At 48.3% G+C, this 12050-nt stretch overlaps 1 protein-coding gene across 1 annotated transcript in view; it reads left to right on the top strand.

Annotated features, from left to right (window-relative positions):
• VPS39 (VPS39 subunit of HOPS complex) overlaps window positions 1-11258 on the top strand; it is a 44575-nt gene extending 33317 nt beyond the window's left edge. The window contains exons 12-25 of the mRNA XM_045539424.1: window positions 110-252; window positions 2092-2235; window positions 2720-2861; window positions 2993-3079; window positions 3408-3481; window positions 3822-3920; window positions 4528-4645; window positions 5154-5282; window positions 5900-6002; window positions 6230-6275; window positions 7498-7647; window positions 7809-7943; window positions 8195-8286; window positions 9154-11258. Coding sequence (XP_045395380.1) covers window positions 110-252; window positions 2092-2235; window positions 2720-2861; window positions 2993-3079; window positions 3408-3481; window positions 3822-3920; window positions 4528-4645; window positions 5154-5282; window positions 5900-6002; window positions 6230-6275; window positions 7498-7647; window positions 7809-7943; window positions 8195-8286; window positions 9154-9229 — 1538 coding nt within the window. The 3' untranslated portion in view covers window positions 9230-11258. The remainder of the gene's footprint in view (window positions 1-109; window positions 253-2091; window positions 2236-2719; window positions 2862-2992; window positions 3080-3407; window positions 3482-3821; window positions 3921-4527; window positions 4646-5153; window positions 5283-5899; window positions 6003-6229; window positions 6276-7497; window positions 7648-7808; window positions 7944-8194; window positions 8287-9153) is intronic.
• Window positions 11259-12050: the final 792 nt, after the last annotated feature.

Here is a 12050-nt window from a genome sequence, read left to right as displayed (position 1 = left end):
TTTAAAAAATCAGCCCAGAACTTATTTTGCTATAGTAACAATCTTGTTTTGTTTTATCTTTAAATTACTGGGCTCCTTTCCAGAGGAATCATGTTTACCTTCCATGTAGATCCCACCCATGTGATGGGCCTGTACCCCGACCTGCTGCCCACTGACTACAGGAAGCAGTTGCAGTATCCGAACCCGTTGCCTGTGCTCTCGGGGCCTGAACTGGAGAAGGCTCATTTAGCTCTGATTGACTACCTGACACAGGTAAGTAAAATACAGAGGGATACAGAAGAATTTACCTGGGAGTTCGAATACTTGTTTCTCTATAGCCAGGAACAGAGGGCGTTCTGTAATGCAAAGCCATTCATTCTATGCCTGGACACTATGGAAAGTGCATGGGACACAGTTTCTTTCTGCTGCTTCCAGCTTAACAGTACCATTGAGCTTTTTTTTGCCAAATCGTAATACTAAGAAACAGACTCAATTCCTAGTAAATTTACAAGAACTAAAGAGGGTAAATTTCAGTTAATAAAAGAGAATAAGTTTTTTTAAAACAAACTTTTATAACATACATAATTTGGGGAAAAATGCGGAAAACACAGAAAAATACAACGCAGAAATACAAATCACTGAAAACTCTATCACTAGAGAATAAATAACTAATATTTTAGTGTTGTCCTTCTAGACTTTTATGTCTATTTATGAATTAGCTTCTGTTTATTCAGTGGTTTATTATAAATAATGGATATCAAACTATGCTATTTTATAGCTTATTTTGTAAAAATTTAACCATTGGGAAAGTCCTTCCTTGTCAATAAATATTCTTCTATAACATGTTTTTGGGAGGTATTTAGACTTAAAATTTTTTCAATTTAATGATTATGGATAAATAAGTAAAATTTTAAAGTCAACACTAAGACTAACATCTGCGTTAAAGCCTGTGAACCCCAAACTTCAGACACAGAAGGCTGTTGTTTATTTCCTGCGTACCCATTCAGAGTCAGAGACATTAATATTTTTTCCTCTTGGGGTTCTGCAGACATTTGTAAGGGGTCTCTGGGTAGGCACTGAGAAGTGTTGCTGGAAAAACTACAATGCTGCTTTTTCCTCCCAGCTTCTGGGTCAGTGGTTACCCACAAATCTGATCGGACACAGGTAGCCTTGGGACTTCTTGACATCGGTACCCAGATGTGGCAGGTATCTTACAAGGACGCAAACTTGCCTCTGCCTGCATACTTCTCAGCCCCATGCCAAGTGAAAAAAGATTCCTGGGTATAATATGTCCCAAAGGCTGTGGCATTATGAAAGGCCCTCCATTGCCAATGTCTTAGCTTTAGGAAGGTGAGCAGGCATTCTTCCCTGGCCTTCTTCCCTGACTCTGGGAATGTGTGAAGTTAACTGACACTGGTGTTGTGCCAGAGAGGTGGCAGAACAAGAGGTGGCAGAGCAAGGTGTCTGGGATTTGCCAAACACATGAGAATACACACTGGATGATTCCACTTACATGAAGTTCCAGAATAGGCAGACATGAATCTCCAGTGGTAGAAAGCAGATCAGTGGGTGGGGGCTGGGTGGGGTTGGGAAGGACATTGAGGGGACGTTCTGGGGTGATAGAAATGTTCTGTTTCTTCATTGAGGTGGTGATTACATGCATGTATAGATCTATCAACATGCATCTAACAGTACACTTAAAAAGGGTACATTTTATTGTATGTAAATTATACCTTAGTAATGTTGATTTTTAAAAAATTAAAACATGGGCTTTGGAATCAGACCTCAGTTTGAACCCTACTTCTGCCACTTAGGAACTATCTAATATCTGTTTTGTATTCTTCACGTGTTAAATGGGGATAATAATACCTGCATTTGTTACAGGTTTAAGAAAGTGCCTGGCACAGTGCCTCAATAAGTAAATGTTGTTATTGTTGTGTCTGTAGCAATCTGGCAGTCATCAATTTTGATCTCTGATAAAAATTGAATGCTAATGTGAAACCAGGGTTGATAGGGATGAGCTGATTTGGAAGTATTCAGAGTTACGCAGTAGCTCAAGTGTCAAAGGAAAACTTGGTCCTGGCCTTGACCCCGTATTTTGGACCTTTGCAGAAACGAAGTCAACTGGTAAAGAAGCTGAATGACTCTGATCACCAGTCTAGCACCTCCCCGCTCATGGAAGGCACTCCCACCATCAAATCCAAGAAGAAGCTGCTGCAAATCATTGACACTACCCTGCTCAAGTGCTACCTCCATGTGAGTTACCTGAGCACTTGAGTGCCCACAGGCCTCCCTTGCCCTGAAACTGTGGGAGATTGAAAGGGAGCTCTACACCTGGGGACCTGCTGCTAGTAAGCATGAGATCTCTGGTGCTGGGAGCCACCTAGTCTCTGCCTGGTACCTGTGAGTCTCTTGGAATTAAGAGGATAAGGCAAAATATTGGTCCAGAATTGTACAGTGGGCTCTTCTCTGGTCAGATAGGGGCTAGTGCTAAAAGGTTAACAGGGATAATGTTTCCTCTAAGAAGATATCCCCTTCTTTTCCCCCCAGAACATTAAAACACATTATGCAAAACAGTATAAATGCTCTAAAAGCAACTACCTGCCATCCTGAAAAAGGGCTGGTTGCTTTCTCTTGCTTGTGTTACATCCCTGGCCTTTCAGCCTAGAGCAGGCCTGGGCTAGTGAGGGGTGGGGCACCTCAGGAAGCAGTTCCCACTGAAGTCCTGCTCCCCCTGCAGACGAATGTGGCCCTGGTGGCCCCCTTGCTGCGTCTGGAGAACAATCATTGCCACATCGAGGAGAGCGAGCATGTGCTGAAGAAGGCTCACAAGTACAGTGAGCTGATAATCCTATATGAGAAGAAAGGGCTCCACGAGAAAGGTGACTGAGGTGGGGGCACAGTTCTTGGATCTGGGAGGGTCTCCTGCATGTTGTTAGGGGGAATTTGCTGAGGTGAGATCAGTTTCCTCTGGGGAAGGGCTCATGACCTTGTTCTCGGGCTTTGTGGCCAGCTCTGCAGGTGCTGGTGGACCAGTCCAAGAAAGCAAACTCCCCTCTGAAAGGCCACGAGAGGACGGTGCAGTACCTGCAACATCTGGGTAAGTGCAGCTTTGAAAGGGAGCGGGTGGGAAAGGGCTCGTGTTCAAGTGGACCTGGTCTCCCTCTGGTTTCGATTCTGGCTGGCCACTCCCCACCATCCCTTGTGGTGAGTCAGCTTCATTCCTCCAGGTGGCATAAATGACCCTCGGTGGTCGAACCATGACAGCCCCTTGGTCTGGAGCTGGCCTAGTAGGGCCAAGCAGCCCTGAGTGGCAGGTGCTTGAGCAGAGCTGCCTTGTCTGGAAAATGAATTCTGGGGCCACCTGGCCACCTGCCTTCCCTGTGCCGTGGGCTTCAACTGCTGAAAAATCCTACTTTTCCCTGTAGGCACAGAAAACCTGCATTTGATTTTTTCCTACTCAGTGTGGGTGCTGAGAGACTTCCCAGAAGATGGCCTGAAGGTGGGTCATGGGAATCCCTTGGATTTAGCTGGTACCATAGTTGGTCCTGATGGCATCTGGGACAGCAGTGGATAGAGAGGAGGACGGGTTTATGCAGTTGCTTGGCTGTTTGAAATGGTGGGCGGGGACGCGTGGGATATCAACATGGTTGGTAGAAAGAGCCTCGCACAGGCATTGGAGGCCTGCAGCCTAGTCTGTGACACCCTACCTGCCTCCAGATGCCTTCTTGTATGCCCTTCCCCCTCCAAACATCTGTCTGTCTGATCCTACACTTGCGTGTGTGTTTGGCAGGATTGCAGCCTGATGGTTCTGCCTCTGGAACTCAGGTTTGTTTTGACAGATATTTACTGAAGATCTCCCAGAGGTGGAGTCTCTGCCACGTGATCGAGTGCTCGGCTTCTTAATAGAGAATTTCAAGGGTCTGGCTGTTCCTTATCTGGTAAGATAGTCTTTGGTCTGCACTAAAAAGCTTTAAAGCCAGGATCCAAGACTATGTGGTTCAGTTATTGGACTGTTCAGATTTGGGGTTTGTGTCACTTGGGTGCTGGTAGAATGTAAGGAAAAGGGTACTTCAACTTCCTCTGAAGAAAGGGATCCTGGTAGACCAAGCTGGAAATGTTACTTTTGATGATACTTTCTACATCTAGGTAAAGTACAGAGCAATAAAAGAGTGATGTTTTAGGAAAAAATTTCAAAGCCACATTTGTACAACCAAACTCAACTGTGACCACAGGACAATCAAATAGGTTTTAAGTACCAGAATGCAAACTTTTAACCTTAATTACATGGGCTGATGTGAGAGTTTGGAGGATCATGGGACAAGATTGATAAAAGGAGTTTAGACTGGAAATTGAGCAAACAATTTCTGACATTATTGTGAAATTTCTTGGTGGTTTTGGAAGAGCTATTCCTTGGTAATCTCTGCAGCTTGATTAGGGAATAATCTGGATGGGACCTGTTGGGCCTTAAAAAATGTGAGAGAAACTGTTGGAGACCAGGTCATAACGTGGAGGGTGCCGGTGACAAAGACCTACGTCTTGCCTCAGGAACACATCATCCACGTGTGGGAGGAGACAGGCTCCCGGTTCCACAACTGCCTGATCCAGCTGTACTGTGAGAAGGTGCAAGGCCTGATGAAGGAGTATCTCCAGTCCTTCCCCGCAGGTACCAGGTTTCACTGGAAGCCGGTTGGCCCAGGCCTTAGAGGCAAGCACAGACCTGGTGCCCTGTGTGGTGTGGGGAAACAGGCCTCACTATTCCCTGCCCAGGTGGGTGGAAAGTTCCTCAGAGGACCCAAGGGAGCTAAGTGACCCAGGCCTGGCGCATGAGACCCAGGAGCTCTTATCTGGGTGCAGGCATCTCTGAGTGATTGCATCATTCCTGGAGGAGGCTAAAAGGAAGAGATTTGTCTACAAGATGACAGCTGTGCAGATAAGAAACAGGTTTTCCTACCATAGTATTTCTCTATTCAGCTTGTTTTTTTTAACCTTAAGCTGATGTTTTGGGGCCATGTAGAGACCACGAACTAAAAGAAGTCCACCTGGACGCCACCTTGGTGACCCTTTCTGGTCATGTGGGGACATCATTGAACCCCATCCCCCTCATTTTGCTCGACAACCCCACATTGCAGCCCCACAGCATCTTCTCATGTTGAATTTGGTTTCCCTTAAAGGCAAAACTCCAGTCCCTGCTGGAGAGGAAGAGGGTGAGCTGGGAGAATACCGGCAAAAGCTTCTTAACTTCTTGGAGATTTCCAGCTACTATGATCCAGGCCGGCTCATCTGTGATTTCCCTTTTGATGGTGAGTGTCTGTCTTGGGACCGAAACCACTTCAGCTGAGGGTAATGCAAAAACTGATCTTCCCCTTTGCTAGTCCCCCGACCCTCCACAAAGTTGGGCCTGGGAAGAATGGGGTGTTTCAGGTCAGTCCTCCTGTTTTGTCCCCTCTGAAGACTCACTTTTGTATCGTAACTGAGAGAAATCTCTTTTCTAGGTATGAACCACATGATAATTGATAGCCAGGCTGCAACCTGTTTATTGCTTCAGAACATGTTCTTGGCCAAGTTCACTGTTTAGCAGCTTTTGTACTGTGGCATAATTTGTCTGATGTATAAGCTCCAGGAGAGCTGAGACCAAGTGTTCGCCTTCCCTGAAGCACTTAGCTTATTATGTACTTGGCAGTTGAATGAGTGTTCTTACCCAGTTTGTAATGATTATAACAAAAGATGGAATAAAGTGCCCATTACTTAGCTTCCTCCTCCCTTTTTAAAATTTTAATAATTTTCTCTTTGAAAAAACCCCAGTTAATAAAAATAATATTTCTTCCATTTTATATTGCCCCAGTGTCCATTCTTTAGTCCCTGACCTTGTGCTTGCATGGTGGCGGTGGTGGTTACTTGTATTCCTTTTTCATCCTAGGCCTCTTAGAAGAACGAGCTCTCCTGTTGGGACGCATGGGGAAACATGAACAAGCTCTCTTCATTTATGTCCACATCTTGAAGGACACGAGGATGGCTGAGGAGTAAGTTGGCCCTGTCATCCCACCTCCCAAGGAGTCTAAGAGAAGGCCCACTGAGAGATGAGGGGCTAAGAAGGCCATCTCCCCACATTCTACTGCAGGAGTAAGAATTTCCTCCTGTCCCAGCCCCTGGTTTTATCTGTCCTTAGGCTGCTCATGGATGGCCTGCTCATCACTTCTCATCAGATGTGGCCCTCCTTCCCATGCTCTTACCACTTTCTCTCTTGCAGGTACTGCCACAAACACTATGACCAAAATAAAGATGGCAACAAAGATGTGAGTAGTGGCTCCAACCCAGGGAGCATGAGTGCCTTTCCCTGCCCCTTCACATACCTCACCCCATCTGATTTGGCCATGGGTGGCACTGGTGTGAATTGCAAAATAAGACAGAACATGGGTCATGGTGCTGATTGACTTTGCACGTGTGTGTTGAGGGAGAGGCAGAGCGACCATTCTCCTGGTTTGCTTGGTATATTTCTGGCTTACATGTGTTGTCCCTGTGACAATTAATAGCACTCCTGTCCCTTGACTCTCAGGAGTTCTGATTTGTATAATAAACTATATGGTCAGCCTATTGAGGAGGAACATCTGGTGGCTGTGATATACTGCGTCTAGAATACACATTGGTTTATCAATGTCTGGAGACATTTTTGGTTGTCATGACTGAGGGAAGGGGGTGCTGCTAGGATCTAGGGGATAGAGATGCTGCTGAACAATGCACAGGTCAGCCCCAGCAAGGAAGAATTATCCAGCCCAGGCCAGGTACAGTGGCTCACACTTGCAATCCTAGCACTTTGGGAGGCCGAAGTGAAAGAATTGCTTGCTGCCAGGAGTTTGAGACCAGCCTAGGCAACATAGCAAGACCCTGTCTCTACAAGAAAATTAGCCAGGTGTGGTAGCACACCTGTAGTCCAGCTGCTTGAGAGGCTGAGGTGGGAGGATGGCTTGAGCCCAGGAGTTCAAAGTTGCAGTGAGCTATGATTGTACCACTGCACTCCAGCCTGGGCAACAGAGGAAGACCCTGTCTGGAAAAGAAAAAAAAAAAAAAAGAACTATCCAGCCCGGCCCCAAACGTTAAGAGTGCTGAATGCTGAGGTTTACAAACCCTGTGGTACTGGTCCCAGTAGGAAATGTAGCATCTCACCTTGGGTTAATCCCCACCTTCCAAAATACAGACTGGGTCTCAGCTTTCAAAGCCAAAGGACATGAGGAATTTTTTGAGTTACTTTGCAGTGTTAGCATTTGACAAATGATACAATGTTAAACAAACACAACGCATTTGGTCTTTTCACTCAGGGAAAAAACAATCCTTAATTAACGTCTTCAGTTGGCTATTTGACTTTACTACAATTTTAAAAGGTGAAAATGATGAGTCTTAATGCTCTTTGACAGCTGATACTATAGACTACCCTTCTGATCTTTAGGCGTGCCCAGTGCGGGGGCTCCTGGGAGGGTTGCTACCAGCCTGACCTGCGTGACTCTTATCTGTATGAGACAGGTGTATCTGTCCCTGCTTCGGATGTACCTGTCACCCCCCAGCATTCACTGCCTGGGGCCCATCAAGCTGGAACTGCTGGAGCCACAGGCCAACCTCCAGGCCGCCCTGCAGGTCCTCGAGCTGCACCACAGCAAACTGGACACCACCAAGGTCAGGGTTTCTTCCCGGGGAGGTGGAGGGCATTTATGGGGAGCACTGAATGAGAACAGGGTTGCGGAAAGGGACTAGGGCCCGAGAGCTCTGTGGCTTCAGATGTTTCCTCAGTCTCCTGTTTCACCTCACCCTGTCCCCGTCTCTATTCCTGTCCCTAGGCCCTCAACCTTCTGCCAGCAAACACTCAGATCAACGACATACGCATCTTTCTGGAAAAGGTCTTGGAGGAAAATGCACAAAAGAAACGGTTTAATCAAGTGCTCAAGAACCTTCTCCATGCAGAGTTCCTGAGGGTATGGGCCTTCCAAACTCTGGGGTGTGCTTTTATTTTTCAGTGTGAGACAGTGTCCACATGTTCCCTTCCAACCAAGACAGAGCCCTCTGTTCTTGTACAGCGTGGCACAAGCTGATCCAGTAGCCAACTTGCCATTTAGTTGCCAGGGGGGATCTGTGAAGTCTGAGGGAGGAAACAGTGCTGGCTGCTGCCTTCTGTTTCTACGTACCAGGTGATGGAACTTCTGCCCCCATCTCCCGATTCTTTCAGGTCCAGGAAGAGCGGATTTTACACCAGCAGGTGAAGTGCATCATCACAGAGGAGAAAGTGTGCATGGTGTGCAAGAAGAAGATCGGGAACAGGTGAGCCGCCTCTTCACCAGAGCTGTATCTGGGCTCTGGTGAGGGTTCACTGGGTTGGGGAATGCTCAGGATGGATTTCTGCCCTTTATCCGGGAGGAAAGCACAGCTGCTGGCTGTCCTGACCGCTTCTGGTTCTTGAGCCTTCAGCGAGCAGTCCATGCTGTCTGGTGGTGGTGGCTTGGAGAAGAAGGTAACGACCTGAAATGTATGGCATGGGGCTGTTGCATTCTTGCCCATAAAGCTGTTCCCCTCCCCTCTGGTAGCTAGAAATTATGATGTAGCCAGTGGGTGTGTAAAAGATGTACATGAGCAGAAAGTCTTTATTTTTTAAGGATGAGCCTCTGAAAGAAGAAAAAGATCTTTCAAGCTGCTACCTTATGACTTGAGTAGGATCCTGAGCCAGCCTCACACTGTGCTAAGACCACATATACTGTGGTCAGTTCCCTTTCCTCCATGGGAGAACAGCTTGTTCTTTTTCTCATATGGCTAGAAGAATCCTTTCCTTTGGAGGACCGAACTGGCTGACGTTTGTTAGAATTAGCCTGAAACCTGTTCTGCTGAGCTTGTCGGCCCTCAGTGAGCCAGTGCTGAGCCGTGGGCTGGCGTACTGCCCGTCTGCCACGTGTTTTGCAATGATTTCTTAATCAGAAATATCCTCATGCATTCTGACTATATGCACCTCATCCTCTGTTTGGTTATTTCACAGAGATGGTGGCTACAGAAATCCAGAGACCACAGGGCAAGCTGTTCTTTGAGGTTTGGGTGGGCTGCTTCTGGGATAGCTCCCCTCTGAAGAAAGAGGCCACTACCAGAGAAGTGGTCTCTTAGAGTTAGTCCTCACTCCCATGCCATTTTCCTTCTCTGCAGTGCATTTGCAAGATACCCCAATGGAGTGGTCGTGCACTACTTCTGTTCTAAAGAGGTAAACCCAGCTGACACCTGAGCCCAGCATCCCAGGGATTCAGCAGATGGACGCATGGCTCTCTTGGAGAGGTGAAGGAGCACCAGGCCTTAGAATTGTGGGCTGCCACCACCAGATGTCTCCTCATTTGGACACTACCAGCTATCTTGCACCCTGGAACATCTCTGAATTAATTAGACTCGTGGTCTGGCTTTACCAGCTTTTTAATAGAAAAAGAGATTAGTAATACCTTATACCATTATGTTGTGGGCAATTCCAGAGAATTCAGTACCTACTTAGGCAAGAGGAGGTGCGCCATCTTGCCTTTGCACACCAGTCACCAGAATGAGGAAACTTGTCTCAAGTGTTTGTAACCACAGGGTTGTCTATTGAGAGTTTTTCTGTTAAGGTAAGTGCACGACTTCACAAGGACCCCTCGGTGTGGCTGACTGGAGAGTCCTGTGAGAGGACAGCACTTGAGCTACTCTGGCTGCATAGACGGAAGGGCTCATTTTCTGTGTGGTGCCAGTTGTGTCTCCACAGCAGCCGTGCCCCGTGGCCTTCAGCAGCCTCCCTGCTCACCCCATTAGTTTCCAGTCTTCTTTCTTTCTCACCATTTATGTTCCCCTCGCTGCCCCATCCGGGCTTTCTCTCCCACTTCCATGACTCCAGGAATAGCCAGTGTGTAAACAAGGTAAGGTCATAAGCAAGAGGAAGTCTCAGTTCCCAGGAATCCATTGCTAGTTGATTGCCAGGTGTGTTGTAAATAGATCCTCACACTCCACGCCTGGATGCCCAGGGAGTGCCATCCTCTGCCTAGAAAAGGGCCTGTGGACCTGCCCTCGGGCCGAGTGTGACCACAGCTCCTGAGGACGGGCTGGCACTGCACAGGGGATGTGGTCCCCTAGGCACATGCTCCATAGGGCACCTGCTCTGCTTCAGTCACCGGCCACTTGGGCGGGTTGGTTCAGTCTTTGCTAGTGGAGTTCTTTGTGCTTTGGGCACCTTTCTCTTTTTGCAGCCAGTTTCTGTTCACTTGCCTTACAGCTTTACAGGCATCGTTCCCCAGCTTTGTTTTGCAGGGTTTGGAGGATTACGCTGGGATAGCGTAGGATGGTGGGTCTCTGCTACACGCAGAGATAGAGCAGAGCAATAACTGGCAAGATGTGATGCCAGGTGTGCTTGTGAGGTGCTCAGAGACAGCAGAGAGAACGCGGGAGGGCAGGAGCAGCAGCACACAGGTTTATAAAATAACTCACCGCCACATCTGTCGAACACTGCAGGGGACCCTGCCAGAGGTGCAGGGGCTAGAGTTGCCAGCACTACAGGCTGGGGCCACACGAGGAGCGTGGTCCTGCATCCCGTCCTCCCTGGGTTCATTGCAGGCTCCAACTCTTATGGCCCCAGTGTCTTCAGTGGGAGTGAGGGTGGGTAATGGTGACCAACACTGACAGTTTTTGTGGCCCGTCCTTGACATGCCTTGTCGTTTGTGAACTGCGGCACCGTGCTGTGTCACAGGCCAACTTGCTGTTGGTAAGTAGACTGGGCTCCCCCCAGGCGCGCTGTCTGGGGGGGTCTGAAGAGTGAGTGCCGTCAGCACCATTCACAGACGTGGAGGACTGTGCTCGGGTTTGCAGGGCTGGGCAGCACTTCCATGGACCAGTGTGTGGAGATAGAAAAGCCACCGTCCCGACTGGCCATGCCCACAAGAAGCAGTACTGCCTGTGGCCACATCTGCGCCAGCTGGGACCGCACTGCCCCTGGGAGCATCAGGGAAGCGCTGGGCCCACGCTCCACTGCGCGGCAGGAGCTCACGCACCACACAATCCCTGCCTTCCTGGCCGGCTGTGTCTTTTCTCACGAACTGTGTTGGGAGCAATAGCATAAGGAATATGTGCTTTCTTCCCTTCGGGTACACGTTCACACCCCGTTCCCCACACTCCATTCTTCCTTCCCTAGACTCTCCCTCCACAGAGGTATGGAGAAGGCCGGAGACGAAAGCTCTCTAATGAGGACAGATGGAGATCTCTTAACCACTCCTCATAATAAGCCCAATAAAGCAAGAAACCAAGCCTTTCTGGGTCTCTTTTTTCCCCCCTTTCTATGGAGTTTGAGGAAAATAACAATGAAAGGATAGCAACTTAGCTAAGAATTAGAAGAATAAGCAAATCAGTAACTAAGAAAAAATGTCAGTAGAGCACTTCTGTTACATGTGTCTTGTGTTTTTTTGTTGTTGTCCTCTGTAGGCAGGATGTTACATGTCTTGACGTGTGCCACCCAGTACAGCGAGTGTGGCTAATGGCTGATGTATTGATAGCACAGAGGCAAAGCATTTCCATCACAAAGTCCTGCTGAACACACTGGAGCTCTAGAGGATTCGAGTGTTGCCCCTTCAGTGGTAGGGCCTTGGGCCTCTCCTGCAGCTCGTGATGACTGGGAGGAAACACCAGGGGTCTCTGAGAAGTGAGGAAGTGTCGGTCCACTTTAGCCAGCTCCAAAAAGGCAAGGTCCTTCTGTATTGTCCCCCTCTTGAGCTATCTGTGGTCATCCTGAATTTTCTGGGAATGAAAACATCTGGAACTAAGACTCATGACTTTGTTGAGGCGTGAGGCAGAGGACGTCCAGAGAGAGTGTGGTGCAGCCCAGAAAGCACTCACATTAGTCAGGAGCCCAGACCACAGGCCTGGCTCTGCCACCAGCCAGCTCTCTGCCCTCCCGCCTTGGGCTCCTCTGATGTGGATCCACAGGTCCCCTGCACACATTCACAGAGATGACCAAGGCGGCTGGACTCCCATTTCTGAGACCCCAGCCCAGGTCTTGGCTTCACAGACCAAATTAAGCAGAAACAGGCCCTCCCTTGGGG

Source organism: Lemur catta, chromosome 1, assembly GCF_020740605.2.
Source record: "Lemur catta isolate mLemCat1 chromosome 1, mLemCat1.pri, whole genome shotgun sequence".
Lineage (NCBI taxonomy): Eukaryota > Metazoa > Chordata > Mammalia > Primates > Lemuridae > Lemur > Lemur catta.
Note: the sequence above shows the minus strand (reverse complement) of the source record. Positions and strands in the feature narration are given on the sequence as shown.